Source organism: Balaenoptera musculus, chromosome 19 (assembly GCF_009873245.2).
Source record: "Balaenoptera musculus isolate JJ_BM4_2016_0621 chromosome 19, mBalMus1.pri.v3, whole genome shotgun sequence".
NCBI lineage: Eukaryota > Metazoa > Chordata > Mammalia > Artiodactyla > Balaenopteridae > Balaenoptera > Balaenoptera musculus.
Window position 1 is genome coordinate 85,454 of NC_045803.1, and position 21,087 is coordinate 106,540.

General features: G+C 55.1%; 1 protein-coding gene across 2 annotated transcripts; it reads right to left on the minus strand.

The window, feature by feature from the left end:
* Nucleotides 1-224: 224 nt before the first annotated feature.
* On the minus strand, nt 225-6,388 carry TRIM28 (tripartite motif containing 28). 2 transcript variants are annotated; one of them, XM_036833123.1, is made up of 17 exons: nt 6,017-6,388; nt 5,568-5,680; nt 5,210-5,342; nt 3,389-3,632; nt 3,195-3,311; nt 2,978-3,092; nt 2,672-2,818; nt 2,454-2,568; nt 2,266-2,372; nt 2,139-2,175; nt 2,011-2,056; nt 1,678-1,930; nt 1,271-1,590; nt 1,069-1,192; nt 900-986; nt 684-821; nt 225-579 (listed from the first exon to the last, which is right to left on the minus strand). In XM_036833123.1, exons 1-17 carry the CDS (start codon nt 6,363-6,365, stop codon nt 403-405), a joined length of 2,622 nt encoding a protein of 873 aa, XP_036689018.1. In that variant the 5' UTR covers nt 6,366-6,388; the 3' UTR covers nt 225-402. The 2 variants fall into 2 exon arrangements, with proteins under 2 accessions (XP_036689018.1, XP_036689019.1); XM_036833124.1 differs by having other exon boundaries at nt 3,389-3,524; nt 6,017-6,384.
* Between the last annotated feature and the right edge of the window lie 14,699 nt (nt 6,389-21,087).

Below are 21,087 nucleotides of genomic sequence, written 5' to 3' on the forward strand. Positions count from 1 at the left end.
AGCGTAGCCTGGGTCTGCCTACCTACCGGGTGACCCTCCTACCCACCAGACACTCCCCAGATCGCAAAGGACCCAGGAGGGACGCTGCTCCCCTCTCCCTGGACACCCGGGTGGCCGGAGACCAGTGCCCCACCCCCACCTGGCCCAACAGGGTTTGGTGAGGGATCGATAACAGCCAGAGACCAGGCCCCCAGAACCACTGCCCCCACCAACTAAGGCCTGAGTAACGGGTGAAGTTTTTATTAAATCCACAGAAGTAAAAACCATATTGTGAGGGGCTGGGGTATGGGCCACCAAGGAGTGGGAACCAGGCCACCGGAGGGAGAAGAGGAGAGAGAAGAGGGGTGACAGGACAGAACAGAGAACAGAGCCAGGCTGGAGCGGCTCGGGGGCCGCCCAGCCTCAGGGGCCATCACCAGGGCCACTGGACAGGTCCTGGGCGCTCAGGGCAGCACCAGGCAGGCTCAGCGGCGGGGGCTCCACCAGAACAGCGGAGAACTTGGTGTCACCAAAGGCTTCATTCATGCGAGTCTCAAAGAAGCGCTGCAGGCCAATGATGGACTGCACGTCGGCCTTGTCCTGCCGGGCAAATTACAGTGGATGGGCCCCAGGTCGCCCACCTCTCTGCCCCCAGCCTCCCCCAGCCTCCCCTCCCCAACCCATCCCCACCCCAACCGGCTCACCTCTGTCAGCTTGTTGAACTGCTTGAACATGCGGCCCACATCCTGGGCAAACTCCTGGGGGGAGCTGTAGGGGGGTGACAACTTCTCCTGCAGACGGGCTCGAATCAGCGTCAAGTCCAGGGTGCCGCCGGGCTGATCCTTCAAGCAGAGGCCACAGGCTGAAGGTGAGGCCAAACAGCCCCTGCACCTCCCACCCTCCCAAGTCCCAGAACTCACCAGGGAGAAGGTGGAGTCAGTAGCCAGCTGGTGCAGGGGCCGGCAGGGCTCATGGCAGAAGAGGGCCAGCAGGACGCGCTCACACTTCTGCAGGCATTACGTGAACGTCAGAGTCACAGGGGACTTGGGGTGCTGCTGGCCAAACCAAGGGAGTGGGCCCCACCCTCACCTGCTGGTTGGCTGGCGAGAGCTTGGCCACCACACCAGTGCTGTCACCCCCGTCCAGGTTTAGGCTGCCATCCTCCTCCTTCAGGTCGGGTAGCACGTGGCAGAGAGAGCAGCTCCACTCCTCCCTGGAGGGAACAGACCGTGAGGGGCTGCACGGGACCCGGCCCAGCCCTCCGCCCCACAGACCCCGCACAGCCTCGCACCCTGGCACATCCTGCAGGGCAGGCAGGTGGCAGTCCAGGTGGAAGCAGAATTCGCACTGGTTGCACATGACCAGGTCACCTGGCTTCTGGCAGACACGGCAGATGGTGGCACTGTCATCCAGGGCACCTGGGCCACCAGCTGGGGCTGAGGTGCCCTCTGGAGCCACCACCTCCAGGCCTGAGCTGGTGCTGCCACTGGGTGAAGCCAGGCGGGGGCCCTCGGCGCCGGGGCCCTCTGCCAGGGCCATCAACACAGGTTTGGTCTCGGGGCCCTCAGTGGCAGCAGGCGGGGCTCCAATGGCAGCCTCTGTTTCTTCCTCCTGCGAGGAGGTGAGGGGTGTTCAGTGGGGCGCCGGCCTGGGCAGTAGGTCTTCACTTCCCAGCCACAGTCACTTGGGCAGGCTCACCTTGACGATGGCCATGGCAGGCAGGGGCGGGGCGCCAGGGGCCCCGGGGGGCGCAGTCCCAGGCTGTCCAGCAGCAACAGCTGCAGCACCTCGCTCAATGACGATGAGGTTGTAATCCTCAGTGGTGCTGCCTGGGAAGACCTTGAAGACTGGGGGCTGGCTGTCAGCCGTGAGATCCAAGTCCAGGCGTTCGAGGCTCACCCGTGGCACCTTACGCATGAGGCCGCTCACCTCGCCATCACTTGAGCGGGACCTGTGGGCGTGGCTTGGTGTGAGCTCCCCGCCCCTACGGCCACCCTGTCCCTATAACCACCAAAGGGCAGCCACACTCACCGCTTCACCCCTGACACGTGGGGCTCTGCACTCGAGTAAGGGTCATCTGCTCGGAACACAGAAAACAGGTTGGGGTGGACATAGGGCACCGCAGCTCTCCCACCTACTGCGGGGGCAGAATCACTCACCTGACCCGAAGCCATAGCCTTCCTGCACCTCCATGGGCTGTGGGCAGAGCAAGTGGACCTCAGTGGACAGGCATCCCATAGGACCCCGTGCCTCTTTCCTCCCACTATGGTCCCCTCCCTGGCTCACCTGGCTACTGCCAGAGCCCTGCTTGCTCAAAGGCCCTGGAGCCCGAGGAGGGGCCATGGGTGCAGGGCCTGTGGAGTTGGTGCCAGGACGTTCTGCCACGATCTTGCCTGCAGTAAAGAAGTAAAACAGTACAAGAAAGTGCAGTGCCTGGGACGGCAGGGTGCAGCAAGAGAAAGACAAAAACCCACCAAAGGCCTCCGCGCTCTTGGTCCAGGCATTGAGGTCCCACTGGAACTTCATCTCACCGTGGGGCTCCACGGGGTCCACGATCATCTTGAGGGCCCGGTGCAGCTGGAAGTAGATCTGGGGGTGGGCGGTACGTGAGCACACGGGCAGTGAACAGGGCTCCAGGGTCTTGGGAGGCGCCTACCTGGAACCCACCACCTGGGTGCCCACCAGCACACACCAGCTTCTTGGAGAGTAGCAGCGCAGTGTTGTTGTCGCTTTCCAGAGCCCATGAGGCAAAGCGCAGGATGTGCTCCTGGTGCTTCTGGATCTTGGTCATGGTCCAGTGCTGGCGCTCCAGGCGCTCCTGCTGCCCCTCAGTCACCTTCTGCAGGTGGAGGGCAGATGGCGTCAGGGAGGACAGAGAGCCCTAGGACCTCTCCCCACCCAGGGAGGCATCAGCAGCCAACAGAGGGCGCCGAACCCCAGAACGATTCCACTAGAGGCAGAGCGAGCTGCCAACAGAGAAGGGCCACGCGGGCGGTACCTGGGCGTCGTTAACCAGCACACGGCCCCGCTTGTTCAGTTCCTTCATGATCTGCAGGATGGCCATCTTAACGTCCACCTGCACGCGCTTCTGTACGTCAGACACCTGGCGGATCCTGGGTGGCAGAGTGGGTGAGGTGAGGGCCACTCAGGCAGGTGCTCACCCGGGGCCACTGCCCCCCACCCTGCCCCGGCACAGCACGGGTATCCACACTTACGAGCTGCGAACCTCCTTGGTGTTCTTCTGCAATGTCGCGTGCTTGTCCCCGAGGCGCTTCACCAGTGAGGCCAGGAGCTTGCGCTGGTTCCTCACAGCGTCCTCCAGGAACTGGTACCTGAGGGCAGATAGAGGTGGGCCTGGGCGCCCAGCACGGAAACAGGCAGCACCCACCCACCAAGCCTCAGGACTCACTGGTGGTCCTTGTGGGCGTTGAGCTGGCAGTCCCGGCAGGTGAGGGTGTCGCAACTCTCGCAAAACAGCACAAGGGGCTCGTGCTTGTGCACGTTGCAATACACCGTGCGCTCACCGTCCCTCGACTTGGCTGGTCCTGGGGAATGGGATCTATGAAGCGGGAGCTCATCCTCACCATCTCCAACTCGAGGAGCAGACAGAGATCGGGGCCTCACTTCCTGCCTGTCCTGCAACCCTGGGCTATCTGCCGGAAGAACCCAGAGGGCCTACAGCAGCGGACAGGGAAGAGCCGAGACCCTTGCTCTCAAAACCCTCTGCCCTCAGCCTGACCAAGAGAACCACACCCCTCTCCTTTCAGCTTCTGGAAGTGACAACTTAAAGCGTTAAGACTGACGGCCTGTGCCAGGAGAGACCTCCCCGCTGTTCCCCCTACTGAAACTTCCTCCAGGTGAACACTCTCTAAGAAAGCTCCTCCACTTCTGAACCCCTGCCCCCACCCGCCACTGGGCTCCCTTTCTCCTCCACTCACAGAAGATTCTGTAGAGCAGGGGAGGAGATTCTGGCTACTGTGGCATCCCAGCACACACAACATTTGCTTTCCGGCTCAGACAAAAAGCAAATCAGGGCTTAAAGAGGCCGTCAGGCACATTTTCCTCATAAGCCATGCCTGGTGACCTCCCCTCTTCTCTGATAAAAGGAGACCACACCGTCTTAACAACCCACGGGGGAACCTGCAAAGCCTTCTCAGGCTGGAGAGATGCAGTATCAGACCAGGGCCCTCAGAGAGGTGTCAGGCCCCTGTGCTGGGAAAAGGGTTCTACTGCTCAGAGCAACACCCCCCAAAGACTAATACACCACGGTGACCCCCCACTCCTCCCCAGAGGCTGTTGCCACTAGAAAACCGGGAACATCCATCACTCTCTCCTCCCCGATCCCTGTCAGGTCTCGTTACTACACCAGCCCAGCGTGAGACATAGGAACATCTAGATACAAATAAGCCGAGCCTCAGCTCCACTAAATATTGCCTCCTCTTGCACCCTGACCTTTGCCTGGAACCCAGGACCCCCTTGAGACCCCTGCCCTTCTCTCCTGGCTCCTCATGCCCCACAGGAACCACCTCCACCACCCAACTTTTCCCACCAAAACTGTCCTCTGGGCTGGCGGAGCCACAGCGTGACTACCAAAACGCCACTCATGGGGAGTTCTGGGCCAAAAACCAAGCGCAAGCCCCTCTCCATAGCACTTCCAGCACATTCACAGAAGAGTCTGGAAATACCAAGCTAGGCTGTGAAATATCTGTGACCAATGATAAGAACACTTCTAGCACTCACTGGTCAGTGATAGTCTGATAACCCTACCAGCTTGTTTAAGACACAAGGCCCAAAGACCTCACTTTCCCCTACAGAGGCTTAAAACAGGGGCCAGGGAACCTCTGGTCCAGGAGGTCCCTCACATCATTCCCCAAACACCCTGCATTTCCCTATCCATACATGCCGATCTCTCTACCACTGGAGGCCTATCCCCTGCCTAGGAGGGTTCCCTGATGAGCTTCCTCAAGCTCTCTATACGCCCCCTGCGGCACCATGAGATCCCCTGTGAACTCCCCCCGCTCCCTGCCTGTGGCTTTTCCCCTGCCACTGAACCTGCAGAGACTGCCCACCAGAGCCCCGCCTCCCCCTTTTTGAGTTCTGCCCTCAGGCCCTTCAGTTGGTACCCCGTAGAGAAACTCCCTGAGACCCTTCCCCCATCTGCAACTACCATCATAAGCAACTGAAGGCATGTACAGGAGAACGGCCAGGGCAGCCCCTGCACGCTGCATACCAGTGGAACGCACAGTGTGGTCCTTGGTGTACTTCACCCGCTGGTGCGCCTCTACGCACGTCTCACACAGCGGCTCAGAGCACTCCACACAGTAGCTGGTGGCTGGGGCGTTATCCTCACAGCTAGTGCAGCACTGCTGGGCAAAGGGAGAGTCAGAAGAGACACAACCACCAAACGAATCTGCACTTACAACCAGAAATACGACATGAAGAAAGGTGGGGTCTTTACTTAGCCTAGACAACCTGCCCTAAGCCTTCCACTACGGGGAGAGTAAAGCCTGGAGCTGGCACCACACTCTGGGCTAATGACCCCTACTCATGGCCAGAGACCTCCTGGGGGTTGCTTGGGCAAGACATACCTGATTCGCATCCTGGGAATCGGTGGCAGCCTTGCTGCCACTGTCGCGCATGAAGTAATTCTCCACAATATCTTTGGAGAAACACTGCTGCTTACATACGGGACAGTCCACCACTACGAAGAACACGAAGAAACAACACCATCGCATGGTGAGCGCATCCACCCCCACTGGGCCCCAACCTCCATCCCCTGCCGAGCCGATCCGACCCTCCCCTCCTGGAGAAAGAACCAAACCCTTCTCTGACCGAACTTTAAACAGTCGCCCCATCTCAGTGCCCGGCCCACAGCCCACTGCCCACACCCGTTCCGGCCACTCTTCGGGTCCCCATCCTCTCGCCCAGGCGACCCCCGCCCTCGTCACGCTGGGAACAGACCCCCAGCCCCCGAGCCTCGTCGGGATCAAAGGCTGCGAGGTGGGGGAGGGGCCGCCCCCGGCCCCACCGCACTCACCAGCGCTGTCGCCCGCCGCACCTCCGTCCCCCGAGCTGTTGGCGGCAGCAGGCGCCGCGGGCCCGAGGCAGGCGCTGCAGGCCGAGTGCAGGCAGGGTAGCAGGCGCGGTTCCCTCTCGGGCCGCAGGCGCTCCCGGCACACGCCGCAGTGCTCCAGCAGTTCCAGCGCCTCGCCGCCGCCCCCCGCGGGCGACGACGCCGATGCGGACGCCGCCGCCGAGGCCGAAGCCGAGGCCGTGGCCGAGGAGGCGGCGGCGCGCTTCTCGGCGCCCGCCGAGCCCTCGCCCGGGCCCGGGCTGCCGGAGGCGGCCGCCGCCGCCGCCGAGGCCGCCGCCGCCGAGGCCGCCATTCACACGCCGCCGGGGGCGCCCACGGGGGGAGGAGGGGCGCGGGGCCCGCCGCGCAGGCGCAGACGCGCTCGCCGCCAACGGCTGGGCCGCTGCCGCCGCGAGGCCTAGCGCCACCACGCGCCGCCTAGGTCGCCGCCCGCTGCGCGCGGGGCGCTGCCGAGGCCCGGCCGGCCGCTGCCCGCTCTCCTGCCTCCGCCGCCGCCCGCGCTTCCTTCTCAGCGGCGACCGAGACCAGCGCCACGCGGCACGCACACAACCGCTCGACCGCGCGCCCGCTCGCAGAAAGAGCCGCGGTTGGGGGGCGGGACAGAAATAACTGGCGCCGACGCCGTCGCGCACGCGCACTGGGCGCCTCGCGCCCGGGGGCGGGGCCGGGGCTGGCCGCGGCGGGGGTGGCCATGAGTACGCACGCGCCTGAGCGGGCTCCTCCCCCCCCCCCCCCCCCCGCCACCACCACCCGCAGCGCCGCTCGTGCGGCAGGGGCGGGGTTTCTGCGTCGCTGTCGCCGCAGCCTGGTCCACCGGCCGGGCTCGCGCCCGTTATTGTAGTCACTGCTCCAGGCCGCTTACTCCGCACGCGCCCCGGCAGTCCGTTCTTCCACCTCGATCCCCGCCCCTTTGGCCTCCTGGGGAGGTCTCCAGTTGCTGCGTCGACAAGCGTTCCCTAGAGGGGGCGGGGCCGAGACCTCGGGAAGATGCTGGGCCCAGGGAGAGGGGCGAAGGGTCCCCATCCCGTGGAGGAAGTACTCTTCTAAACCGGGACGCTGACTTTGGGGTTTTAACCTTTTTATTGTTTAACATGAGAAACACTGAAACCTGACTAAATTAAATAGATCCCACGGGGCTCAGAACACCGAGACTAAAATCCCGCCTGGCCCTGCAAGCGCCCCTTGCCATCTTTTAGCCCGCCACTGCGCTGGCCTTGATGCTCTTCAAGCGGGCGGACTGAACCGCAACAGTGGGGAAATTCTGAGGGGGAAGCAGGGTCTGCGTGGGGCAATCCATCTGTGGGCGGAGGCAGGATCTGTAGGGAGGGGAAGCCTGCCTCAGTGGGGAGCAGCATCTGCGTGCGGGGAGGGTGTTCCCGTCTGAGGAAGGACGTAGAGTGTCTGGTGAGAATTCTGTCAGATGGGGGAAGCTAGGCCTGGAGGAGGAATCCTATTCGAGAGAAACACGGTCTTTTTGTGGGAATCCTGTCTGAGGGAGAAGCAGAGTCTGTGAGGAGAATCCTGGGGGAGGGGCAGGGTCCGTGGGGAGAGAGGAGTCCTGTCTGAGCTGAGAAGGAGGGAAGCAGGGCCTAAGGCTGGAGCTGGCGGAGGAGGGGTCCTGACGAGGAGGAAAGCAAGATCAGTGAGAGGGGATCCCGTCGGAGGTGGGAGCGGGGCCTGTGGGAGGGGATCCTGTCTGAAGTCACTAGGCACGGAGAATACTTGAGGCATGAGTGCCTTGGAGCCTCTGCCTGGGGTGGGCCCTCGTCCCCGTGCAGGGCTCCTCAGTCCTGCGGTTGCCACTCCAGGGGGAGGCTTGGGCGGCAGCTTTGAGAGGATGCAGAGAATCTGGAGGGCCGGCAGGGCCAGCACGTCCAGCCCCCAGGCCCTACTCCGCCTCCCGCGGGCTCGACCGCGCAAAAGCTTCAGGGGAGCGGGGGGCAGCCTCCCGCCCCCCCAGCTCCCCTAGGCGCCCACACGCGGTGTAGGTGGCGGTGGTGGAAGTGCGTCCGACGCTGCTCCTGTTGCCGCAGGGCCTGGGGGAAACTCGGGCCTATTGTCTCTGCGCCTGCCTTTGTTCCAGCTCGAGTGCGGCCCCCAAATCCGGGCCCCGCCCCGCCCCGCCCCGCCCCGCCCCTTCTGCCGCCGGAGCGCCCACCCCGCCCGGTCCGCGCGAGGCCCCTCCCCCCACTGACTGCCCCCCCCCCCCGGCTCAGCCCCTCCCCACGAGGCCTGGGCTGCAGACCCTCGCCTCCTTCCTCCGAGAATTGGGAAGGAGAGTTGGTGGCTGGCAGCGCCCAGGTTGAGGTGCGGAATCCTTTAGTGATATTTGTTGAGTACTTTCCACGCCCCCTCCCGCTCTCTGCGCTGGGCCCCGAAATCACCGGGTTGGGTGGGGTAGAGATGATCCATACCTACTCTGCCCCCCACCCCCGCCCGGGCAGACGCGGGGGTGTCGAGGGCCAGACAGTCACAATAAGTAGGTGATGGTAAAGAGTGTAGGAGTGGACTTGCCTCGGGGCTGCCCCCAAACGCCTGGGGGAAGAACCGTTCAGGGAGAAACAAGTGCAAAGGCCCGGAGGCAGGCAGGCACACCGGGAGGAGTGACAGGAAGAGTGGTGGGAGATGCCTAGAGGTTGCTGGACAGCTTGCTGGGGATGCGTTGGGCCCTCCGGTTCCCCCTGGTATGGTCCCTTCACTAGACCCTGGCAACTGTTCCGGAACAGCATCCGTGCGGGCAGGTTCACCTGGAAATCAGGCTCAGGCAAACTCAGGGAAGCGCAAGGGAGCATCCTGGGACTGGCCGAGCCAGAGTGGGCATACAGGAGGGCAAGGCCAGGCCAGAACCCTCCCTCAGAGGCCCTCTCCAAGGAGCCAGCCCGTCCAGAGGTGAGTGGCAGGACATGGGCACATCTTGACTCTGCCTCCCAGTGGGCCAGTGTCATCTTATACTCTCATCCCCTGTGTTCCTTGTCCACCCTTCACGGCTTCTCACCCTTTCGAATCCTGGACCACTGGAAACTGCCTATATCCTGGCTTTGCGGACAGGGCTCAAGGGGTGAAGCAATGTGTAGGAGGTGCCAGCCAGACCACCAACCCTTGCAGGCACCCGCCTGCAGACAGCCATCCTTACTGCCGCTTCACTTCCCAAACTCCGCGCTTGCTCCCGATTCTCCCTCTGACCTTCAGGTGTCACCCCCAAAGCCACTTCCTGGGGAAGCCTTGTAGCTGCATCACTCTGATCTCTTTCTCCGTCTTCACAGGTTTCATTTGGGAACTAGGCAGTTGTGATAGTTGCACAACATCATGAATGTACTTAATGCCACTGAATTGTATACTTACAAAGCGTTGAAATGGCAATTTTTAAAAAAAATTTTTTTGGCTGCGTTGGGTCTTCGTTGCTGCGCACGGACTTTCTCTAGTTGCGGCGAGCGGGCTTCTCATTGCGGTGGCTTCTCTTACTGCAGAGCACGGGCTCTAGGCACGCGGGCTTCAGTAGTTGTGGCTCGCAGGCTCAGTAGTTGTGGCTCGCTGGTTCTAGAGCGCAGGGTCAGGAGTTGTGGCGCACGGGCTTAGTTGCTCCGAGGCATGTGGGATCTTCCTGGACCAGGGCTTGAACCCGTGTCCCCTGCATTGGCAGGAGGATTTTTAACCACTGCGCCACCAGGGAAGTCCCTGAAATGGCAATTTTATGTGTATTTTAGCACACACATAAAAATCAGATTTTGGTGAGTCTGTCCCTTCTGACCTCTGACCTCACCGCTTGGCTCCAGCCATACAGGCTGACCTGTTGTTCCCACCTCACAGCCTTTGCACTTGCCGTTCCTTCTACCCAGAACGTTCTTCCCACCTCCCTTTCTGGCTGGCTCCTTCTCTTCCTTCACATTTCAACCAGAGAGAATCACAAGGAAGTGAGCTCCAAACGGTTCACGTCACTGCTGCGTCTGCCATGTCTTGCTCGGGGCCTGCTCCGCAGTGGGCACTCCGTCAGTGAGTAAAAGGGCAAACAAATGCATGAAGGTGATGACTGTCTCTACCCGGCCAGTTTTGTAGGCTACAAGATAAGGTTTGAGTTCTATTACTTTTTAAGCTTTTTTTAAAATTGTGTTAAAACTCACGTAATATCAAATCCATCAATTTAGCTATTTTGAAGTGTAAGTTCAGTGGCATTTCATAAATTCACAATGCTGTGCAACCACCAGTTCATCTAATTCCAGAACATTTTCATCACCCCAAAAGGAAACCCAGTATCCATCAGCACTTAACCCCCATTCCCGCTTCCACCGGCCCCTAGCAGTGACTACTCTGCTTTCTGTTTCTATGGACTTTTAAACCTTTTGATGGAGGCTTATGATATATAGAGAAAAGCCTACACAGTGTACGTACAGTGAGCACCCTTGGTAACCAGCTCTGATAGCAAAACACAGAATGTCTCTGGCTCTCAGAAGCCTTCCACGCCCCTCGCAGCTGCCGCCATCCTGACTTCTCCCACCCCGGACAGGCTTTCCTGGTATACGTATGGAACCACACACAGTTTGCATGTCCACACCGTGTGTTCACACGCCTTCTTCCCCGCGTTCACATTCACGTGGCTGTGTGTGGCCTTGATTCCCTCCGTACCTGCAAATATCCTACAGTTTGTTTACATGTTCTCCTCTTGGCGGCACTTGGGTCTCCATCCTGCTTGTGCTGCAAGCACAGTAGGGCTGCAGCAGCACCATAAGTGGCTTTTTTTTTTTTTTTCCATCGCCAGGCGGCTTGCAGGACCAACCAGAGACTGAATCTGGGCCACAGCAGTGAAAGTGCCGAGTCCCAACCACTGGACCACCAGGGAACTCCCCATTCATGGCTTTTGGCTGGGCTTTTCTTTCACCGTAAGGAGCTAACAGAAGGTTTTGGAATATGGCAGGATCGGACGCCCATTGTAAGTGTTCTAGGTAGGGAATGGATGGTAGGAGCTGGAAAGCAGAAGATAAGCATCCATGCCGGCCAGGCAGAGAAGGCACTAGATCCCCTAAAATCACGCTTTAAAGTAACTATGGTTCGGGAGTTCCCTCGTGGTCCAGTGGTTAGAACTCTGCGCTTCCACTGCAAGGGGCACGGGTTTGATCCCTGGTTGATCCCGCAAGATGCCTGGCGCAGTCGAAAATAAATAAATAAAATTAATTAATTAATTAATTTAATTAAACAACTATGGTTCCTCCATTAGTTTCCTGTGGCTACTGTAACACATTACCACAAACTTGGTACCTTAAAACAAAACTTTAGGGACTTCCCTGGTGGTGCAGTGGTTGAGAATCCGTGTGCGAACACAGGGGACACGGGTTCGAGCCCTGGTCCGGGAAGATCCCACATGCTGTGGAGCAACTAAGCGCATGCGCCACAACTACTCAGCCCGCGGGCCGCAACTACTGAAGCCCGCGCGCCTAGAGCCTGTGCTCCTCAACAAAGAGAAGCCACCACAATGAGATGCCCTCACACCATGACAAAGAGTAGCCCCTGCTCGGTGCAACTAGAGATTGCCCGCGTGCAGCAACAAAGACCCAATGCAGCCAAAAATAAATAAATAAATAAATAAATTTATATTTTAAAAAATTTAATTCACAGTTCTGGAGGCCAAAATTCTGAAATCTAAGTGTTAGGGCCACACTTCCTCTGAAGCCTCTAGGGGTGAATCCTTCCTCACCTCTTCTAGTTTCTGGTGGCTCCAGGGGTACCTAGGCTTGTGGCTGCATCACATCAGTCTTCAAGGTCCACATCTTCAAATCTCTCTCTGTTCCAACTTCATACTGCCTTTTCCTCTGTGTGTCCTTCTATGGACGGAAGTGTGTCCACCCCAAAATACAATGTGATAGTATTTGGTCATGGAGCCTTTGGGAAGTAATTAGGGTTAGATGATGTCATGAGAGAGGAGCTCTAATAATGGGATTAGTGTCCTATTAAGAAGAGGCACCAGGGAGTTCCCTGGTGTCCTAGTGGTTAGGATTCCGGGCTTCCACTGCTGTGGCCAGGGTTCAACTCCTGGTCGGGGGACTGAGATCCTGCAAGTCGCATGGTGCAGCCAAAAATAAATAAATTTTTAAAAAAGAGGGGGAGACACCAGAGAGTTTGCTGTGGTCACAAAGAAGAGGTCACGTGAGCGTACAGCAATACAGCAGGTTTCTCCAAGCCAAGAGAAGGGGCTTCAGAATGAAACATACCTTGCCGGAACCTTGATCTTGGACTTCCCAGCCTCCAGAATTGTGAGAAGTAAATTTCTGTCTTTTGAGTCACCTAGTCTATAGTATTTTGTTATGGCAGCCAAGCCCAACTAAGACAGTTGACAAATTTCCCTCTGCCGCTCTTGTAAGGATGCATGTGAATTTACGTTTAGAGCCCACCCAAATAACACAGAATGATTTCCCCGTTTGCAGATCCTTAATCACAATTGCCAAGATTCTCTTTCCTGATAAGGTAACACTTCCGGGTTCTGAGGATTAGGATGTGTATATCTTTGGGGCCACCTTTCTGCCTATTGCAGCCCACATTTCACGGATGGGAAAACTGGTCCCCAGAGAGTAGAAGGTGTCATCCAGGGCCGCACAGCCTGCATGACTTCAACCCAGTTCTAGGGAATCTCTGGCCCCCAGGGAGGGCAGGGAAGGAAAGGACAGGAGACAACCAGAGCCCAGAGTTTCAGCCCTTTCCCTGCAGTTAGGGACCAGGGCTCCTGGGAGAAAGCATTCCAGGGGGAGCCTCAGGTGAGCCCCAGGAGCACGACAGAAACTTGTTCAAAGAACACAGAAGCCATACATGATGATACGACTCAAGCATCAGAAAAAACAGTGACTGGGCTTCCCTGGTGGTGCCGTGGTTGATAATCCGCCTGCCAATGCAGGGGACACAGGTTCGTTCCCTGGTTCGGGAAGATCGCACATGCTGCAGAGCAACTAAGCCCGTGCGCCACAACTAATGAGCCTACCTTCTGGAGCCCACGAGCCATAACTACTGAGCCCAAGCGCCTCAACTACTGAAGCCCAAACGCCTAGAGCCCGTGCTCCGCAACAAGAGAAGCCACTGCAGTGAGAAGCCCGTGCACCGCAATGGAGAGTAGCCCCCGCTCACGCAACTAGAGAAAGCGCACATGCAGCAACAAAGATCCAACTCAGCCAAAAATAAATAAATAAATAAATAAAATTTTAAAAAAGAAAAAACAATGACTGTCATTGACTGACACACAATGAATCCACCCTATCCATGAGTTAAGGGTTCTCAAAAGGAAGAGTCGAAAAATAAGCCCATCTGTCACCACATGGTGCTGCTTTTTTTTTTCGTTTTTAATATATTTATTTATTTTTGGCTGCATTGGGTCTTTGCTGCTGCGCGCGGGCTTTCTCTAGTTGCGGCGAGCGAGGGCTACTCTTTGTTGCGGTGCGCAGGCTTCTCATTGCAGTGGCTTCTCTTGTTGCGGAGCACGGGGTCTAGACGCGCAGGCTTCAGTAGTTGTGGCACGTGGGCTCAGTAATTGTGGAACACGGGCTTAGTTGCTCCGTGGCATGTGGGATCCTCCCAGACCAGGGCTTGAACCCGTGTCCCCTGCATTGGCAGGCGGATTCTTAACCACTGCACCACCAGGGAAGTCCCCATGGTGCTGCTTTTAAGGCAGCTCCTCACTCTGAGAATTCAGCACCGATTCTGCCTCCCCAAAGGAACCTGTATTTCAGCGGAACACATGGCCCCAGTCCTTGATGAGATAATTAAATGCTAGAGTTTGGAAAACATCACTTCCCAAGCGGTAATGAGATTCCTGAGCAGGCTAGGACTATCTGGTGTACACGTTATGAGGTGAATGGAGGGTGGGGTGTCAATGTGGACATCTGGGGGTGGGGACCCACGAGTGAGCAGAGTCAGGCTGCCACTGCACCCTTGTTAGGGTCAGCAGCACCGAGGTCCTGCATGGGATGCAATGGTGCCCATCTAACACTCCCTGTGAGGGGTTCTAGCCAACAACATTTGGCCCAAAGCCCAGCGAGTCTTTAGATCTAATTTTCCATCCGTGGGAGCTAAAGGGGATGTTGGGGGGAGGGAGAGAGGCCATCTGGATGGGGCGTGTCCTGCTAGAAGCCAGGGTCCACTGTCCCCGCCCAGTCCTCACTGAGGGGCTGTGTCTCTAGCCAGACGTTGGAGCAGTTGCCGCTGGGGCTGGAGCAGAAATGGACACGGACCACACGAAGTCTTAAGGTGGAGGGAAATGCTCTAAAACTGAACAGCGGCGATGGCTGCACGATATGAATACTAATTTACTACAAATCTTTGAAGGGTACCCGATATGGGTGTACGTTATGGCGTATAAATTCTACTTCAATACAACTGTTGAAAAAGGAGGGGAGGTCCAAAGAAGATATACAAATGGCCTGGACGATATGCACATGAGAAGACGTTCCGCATCACTAGTCATTAGGGAAATGCGAACCAAACCACAGTGAAGTACTGATTCACACCCGCTTAGGATGGCTTCAAAAAAAACAAGTGTTGGCAGGGATGTGGAGAAACTGGAACCGTCCTACATTGCTGGTGGGAACGTAAAATAGTGCAGCCATCCTGGAAAAAAGTTTGGCAGTTCCTCAAATAGCTAAAGATAGATTTAACTTTTTGATCTAGCAATTTACTCCTAGGGATGTATCCAAAGGAATTGAAAAAGGTGTTCAAACAAATCCTGGTACAGGACTGTTCACAGCAGCCAAAGGTGGAAACAACCCAAAGGTCCACCAATTGATGAACGGAAAAATAAATGTGGTATTTCCATACAATGGAGTCTTAGCCATAAAAAAGAACAAAGCACTGGTATGTGCTACAACATATATGAACCTTGAAAACATTATGCTAAGTGAAAAACTCAGACACAAAGGACCACATATTGTATGATTCTATTTTTATGAAATATCCAGAATATGCAAATTCATAGAGACATACAGTACAGATTATTCATTGCCAGGGGCTGGAGGGAGGGGAAAATGAGGAGCTACTGGAGTGAGGAAAATGTTTTGGAACTAAATGGAGGTGGTGGTTACACCACATTGCAACTATACTACAATCCACAGAGGACTTCCCTGGCGGTCCAGCGGTTAGGACTCCATGCTTCCAATGCAGGGGGCACAGGATTGATCCCTGGTTGGGGAAGTTCGCATGCCACGTGGCACAGCCAAAAAACAAACAAACAAACAAACAAAAAATAAAATCCACTGAATTGTTCACTTTAAAATGGTTAATTTTTGTGTTATGTGGATCACCTTAATTTTAAAAGGAGAGGTGAGGCTTCCAGATCAATAGGGAGCAAAGGACCTGAGCTATCCTGAATGGGTCCTGGGCAGGGACAAGCCAGCCATCAGGGCCTGTTTGCGGAGAGCTGGTGATGTGGGGATGTGGACCAGACATGCTAAGGAGTTAAGGAAGCTTCCAAAGACAGGCATCTAGGAAACCTCCTTGTTTTTAAAAGATGAATCCTGAGGTTAAAAGAATTAACCAAAGAAGACATAAGGATGGCCAACAGGCACATGAAAAGATGCTCAACATCGCTAATGATTAGAGGACTGCAAATGAAAACTACAGTGAGGTACCACCTCACACTCGTCACAGTGGCCATCATTAAAAAGTCTACAAATAATAAATGCTGGAGAGAGTGTGGAGAAAAATGAACACTCCTACACTGTTGGTGGGAATGTAAATTGATACAGTCACTATGGAAAACAGTATGGGGGTTGCTTAAAAAACTAAAAATAAAGTTGCCATATGATCCAGCAATCTCACTCCTGGGCATATATCTGGATAAAACTATAATTCAGGGCTTCCCTGATGGCGCAGTGGATAAGAATCCGCCTGCCAATGCAGGGGACACAGGTTCGATCCCTGGTCCGGAAAGATCCCACATGCCACGGAGCAACTAAGCCCATGCGCCACAACTACTGAGCCTGCGCTCTAGAGACCACGAGCCACAACTACTGAGCCCGTGTGCCTAGAGCCCATGCTCCGCAACAAGAGAAGCCACCGCAATGAGAAGCCTGCGCACTGCAACGAAGAGTAGCCCCCGCTCACCGCAACTAGAGAAAGCCCGTGCGCAGCAAAGAAGACCCAACGCAGCCAAAAATAAATAAATTTTTTTAAAAAACTATAATTCAAAAAGATACACGCGGGCTTCCCTGGTGGTGCAGTGGTTGAGAATCTGCCTGCCAATGCAGGGGACACGGGTTCGAGCCCTGGTCTGGGAAGATCCCACGTGCCGCGGAGGAGCTGGGCCCGTGAGCCACAACTACTGAGCCTGCGCATCTGGAGCCTGTGCCCCGCAACAAGAGAGGCCGCGACAGTGAAAGGCCCGCGCACCGCGATGAAAAGTGGCCCCCGCTCGCCGCAACTAGAGAAAGCCCTCGCACAGAAACGAAGACCCAACACAGCCAAAAATAAATAAATAAATAAATAAATTTATAAAAAAAAAAAGATACACGCAGGGACTTCCCTGGCGGTCCAGTGGTTAAGACTCCGCTTTCCAATGCAGGGGACACAGGTTCAATCCCTAATCAGGGAACTAAGATCCCACATGCCTCACAGCACGGCCAAAAAGAAAAAAGAAAAAAAAAGATACATTCACCCCAGTGTTCACAGCAGCACTATTTGCAATAGCCAAGACATGGAAACAACCTAAATGTCCATCAACAGATGAATGGATAAAGAAGATGTGGTACAGGGACTTCCCTGGTGGTCCCGTGGGCAAGACTCTGTGCTCCCAATGCAGCAGTCCCAGGTTCGATCCCTGGTCTGGGAACTAGATCCCACACGCATGCCACAACTAAGAAGTCCACATGCCGCAACTAAGACCCAGCACAGTCAAAATAAATAAATAAATAAATAAAATTTTAAAAATATAAAGTAAAAATAAAATTAAAAAGATGTGGTACATATATACAATGGAATAATACTCAGCCCTAGAAAATAATGAAATTATGTCATTTGCAGCAACATGTATGGAACTAGAGATTATCATACTAAGTGGACTAAGCCAGACAAAGACAAGTACCATATGATTTCACTTATATGTGGAATCTAAAATATGACACAAATGAACCTATCTACGGAACAGAAACAGACTCACAGACATAGAAAACAGACTTGCAGTTGCCAAGGGGAAGGGGGGGTGGGGGAGGAATGGATTGGGAGTTTGGGATTAGCAGATGCACACTAGTATATATTGGATGGATAAGAAACAAGGTCCTACTGTGTAGCACAGGGAACTATATTCAATGTCCTGTGATAAACGGTAATGGAAAAGAATATGAAAAACAATTGTATATATATATATATGTATAGCTAAATCACTGTGCTGAACAGCAGAAATTAACACAACATTGTAAATCAACTATACTTCAAGAAAAATAAAATAAAAATAAAATAAAATAAAAAGAGTTAGGACTTCCCAGGTGGTCCAGTGGGTAGGACTCCACGCTCCCAATGCAGGGGGCTGGGGTTTGATCCCTGGTCAGGGAACTAGATCCTGCACACGTGCCGCAACTAAGAAGCCCGCATGCCGCAACTAAGACCTGGTGCAGCCAAAATATATAAATTTTAAAAAAAGAGAGAGAGAGAGAAGAGTTAATCCGTGTCTTAAACACAAAGAGGGCAGAGTGGAGGGGACCAGGTCTGGGTGGGCCTCAGCCACCATGGACCCAGCAGGAAGACAGCCTGGAAGAGCAGGCCTGGGAGGTTTCTGCATTAGTCACCCACCTCGGCAGGCAAGTGCTTTTCAGACCTGAAGCCAAGGGCACAGCTCCTGAATGGAAAACAAGGAACAATCCAACCAGACAAAATTCACAACATCTGGGTGGCTGGCACACCAGCCTGAGGCAAAGTGATGGAGACCTCATGTTGTGCGGTTTCATTGCTATGAAATGTCCAGCACAGGCAAATCTATAGAGACATTAGATTTGCAGCTGCCTGAGACAGGGTGGGAACAGAGACTCGCAGTAGATGGGCAGAGGATCTCATTGGGAATGACAGAAATGTTCTAAAACAGGAGGATGCTAAGTGTTACAGAAAATGGTAGATTTACTAAAAATGATTGGATCATATGTGCACTTGAGATGGGAGAATTCTATCAGAGAGTTTGGTGTTCAGAAGTAGGAAAGGCGGACTTCCCTGGTGGCACAGTGGTGAAGAATCCGCCTGCCAATGCAGGGGGACACGGGTTTGAGCCCTGCTCCGGGAAGATCCCACATGCCACAGAGCAACTAAGCCCATGCGCCACAACTACTGAGCTTGCGAGCCACAACTACTGAGCCCGTGTGCCACAACTACTGAAGTCTGCGCGCCTGGAGCCTGTGCTCCTCAACAAAGAGAAGCCACCGCAATGAGAAGCCCGCGGACTGCAACGAAGAGCAGCCCTTGCTCGCGGCAACTAGAGAAAAGCCTGCGCACAGCAACGAAGATCCAACACAGCCAAAAATAAGTAAATTTAAAAAAAAAGGAGTTTAAGAAAAAAAAAAAAAGTAGGAAAGGCTGTACTGGGCCCCTGTGCCAGGGTGCCAGGAACTCCCAGCCCCAGGGCACCAAGGAGCAATGATGGATGGGAGGGGACGGGATTAGAACATTGATTAAAACAAACATTTTAATCTGGCCTCAGGGGATGCATTAAACCGGGATGGAACAAGAGGCCATAAGGACAGAATTGCCTAGGTGTGACACCTCCAGGGATTTTCCCCTTCACCTACAAGCTTTACTTAAAAAAAAAAAAGGTTTTTAGTTGAAAAAAATATTTTTAGTGTACTAAAAACAGGAGAAATAAAAAGGACCAAACAAGAATATTTGCTAATTTGAGAATGTGAGTGCTCCGGTGTGTACTCTACTGTTTTCTGTTACTTGGGGTTTTTTGTTTGTTTGTTTGAATTTCTGAATTTTATTTTATTTATTTTTTATACAGCAGGTTCTTATTAGTTATCTATTTTATACATATTAGTGTATATATGTCAATCCCAATCTCCCAATTCATCCCTCCCCGCGCCCCCCCATCACTTTCCCCCCTTGGTGTCCATACATTTGTTCTCTACATCTGTGTCTCTATTTCTGCCCTGCAAACCGGTTCATCTGTACCACTTTTCTAGGTTCCACATATTTGGGTTTTTTAACTTTTGAAAATTAATCCAAGGGCCCGGTACGTGACCCAGGTGCAGGGACCCTGGAGAAGCGACATTGGTGGTTGTGCAGTTAAGATTGTTATTTCAGTTTAGGTCTCCTCCTCCCCACATGGTTTCCTCAGGCCACAGGTCTAGTAGGAGGTTCGTTATCTTTTAAATATAAAAGCAAATTAAAGTTGCAATTATTCCTCCCCCCCACCTCTACCCCCTCAATGACAGTCTTTGATGTCTATCTGGATGTTTCTTTTCTTCTAAGTCTGAAGGCACTTTGCCTGGTCCCACCCATTGTTCCTACTGCCTCCACCAGGGCCTGGGTCCGGGCTCCCCTCCAGCCCCCTCCCCAGCCTGCAGCCTCCAGGGCCTTTCTGGTGTATTCGGGATCCTGCCACTGCCCCTCCCCCACCCCAAAGGGCTCTCCATTTCCTCTCAGCACCGTCTGGAGGGCTAAACCCTCCACTGCTGGTACCTGCCTTGCCAGGGACCTCCCTCGGTCTCCACCCTGTTTCCTGGGGACGTTCTTGGTGTCTAACCCCGGGCTGGCCGACGGAAGCTCCTGGCAGACTGAGTCTTGGGCCCTGCATCCCACACCTGGCACAGCCCAGACCCACTAGGATAGGGCTGGGCTCAGAGGCCTGAACACTGGGCTTCGCCCGTGGACAGTGGCTGCCACGGCAGGAGGTTGGAGACAGGCTGGGGCCCCTGGTTGAGCTGGGAGGAGGGGCTGAGCCTTCTGACTGCTGACGTAAACTGTAGGGGCTTCCCTGGCAGTCCCGTGGTGAGGATTCCATGCTCTCATTTGGGGGGGGGGGGCACGTGTTTGATCCCAGGTCGGGGAACTGGGATCCCACAAGCCGTGCGGTGCGGCCAAAAAATAATAAATAAATAAAACGAAAACTCTGTGTGTGTGTGTGTTGGGTGGCTGGGGGTGGGGGCCTGCCTCCGCGCTCAGGAGGCCCAGTCACGTGGGAGCTCAATTTCTTCTGCTCCTTTCATGTGTCTGTGATTGCCGTGAGCTCTCGGCTTCTTCCCTTCACTGTGGCATTCTCATCCCCACCGCCTCCAAGACTCTCAGACCTGGTCGGGAGTTTGCCATGTTGGCAGGCCACATGGGCCCACCCCTGGCATCTTAACCCTGCGTCCTCAGCCACACTATTTATTCTTCGAGATGCCCCCACAATCACCGGACAAGGTCTTTGGAGAGAAAAGCAAAGAAGACATTTTCTGAAGGCTTGTATCGCTGGAGGCCACAGCTCCCATCTCCTCTGCAACCTGAGAGGGGTCGGGGCTTGGGTGTTTCCTCTTGTCTCTCACACTCCTTCAGGGCCAGGTCCTCCATCGCACCCTCATCTGCTGAGAACGTTTCTGAAGCCACCGTGTCCTCTCCTTCCTACCCTGACTCTGCCCCCGCTTGGCCTTCCCTGCTGAGGTCTGAGCCGCCACTGCTGCCTTCTGGACCTCTTATGTGTGCTGCCCCACTAGGTCCACTGTCCTCCTGTTTGGGTCGTAGTGGCAATAGCTGTCTGTCAAGGTGAAGGACACAGATGAACCCCTAGCCTCACAGGTCGAGGTGGGCACAGCAAGGGGCCTGTGAAGCCAGAGAGGAATGAACAGTGATGGGAACTGGGCAGAGGAGGTTGGATGGAAGAGGACCCAGTGAGCTGGGCAGGCCGTCGTGAAGGACTTAGATTCTGAACAAGGACAATGAGGCCACGGGACTGGGATTTTAATGAGGTTCCTCGGGGCATGGGCCATGGAATGCTCCCCACCTGGCACATCCCCTCCCTTCCCTGCCTGGAACACGTCTGCAACACGTCTAGAACACATCTACAACACGGCCGCTCGCTCAGCAGCTGCCTG

Bases quoted from the DNA above. Each gene is read 5' to 3' on its own strand.
- TRIM28 (XM_036833123.1), bottom strand. From the start codon at position 6,365: ATGGCGGCCTCGGCGGCGGCGGCCTCGGCGGCGGCGGCGGCCGCCTCC. The intron at 2,373-2,453 runs GTGGGTTTTTGT...TCTTTACTGCAG, and splicing joins CAAGAGCGCGGAGGCCTTTG to GCAAGATCGTGGCAGAACGT. The intron at 1,193-1,270 runs GTGCGAGGCTGT...TGTTCCCTCCAG, and splicing joins GCCCTGCAGGATGTGCCAGG to GGAGGAGTGGAGCTGCTCTC.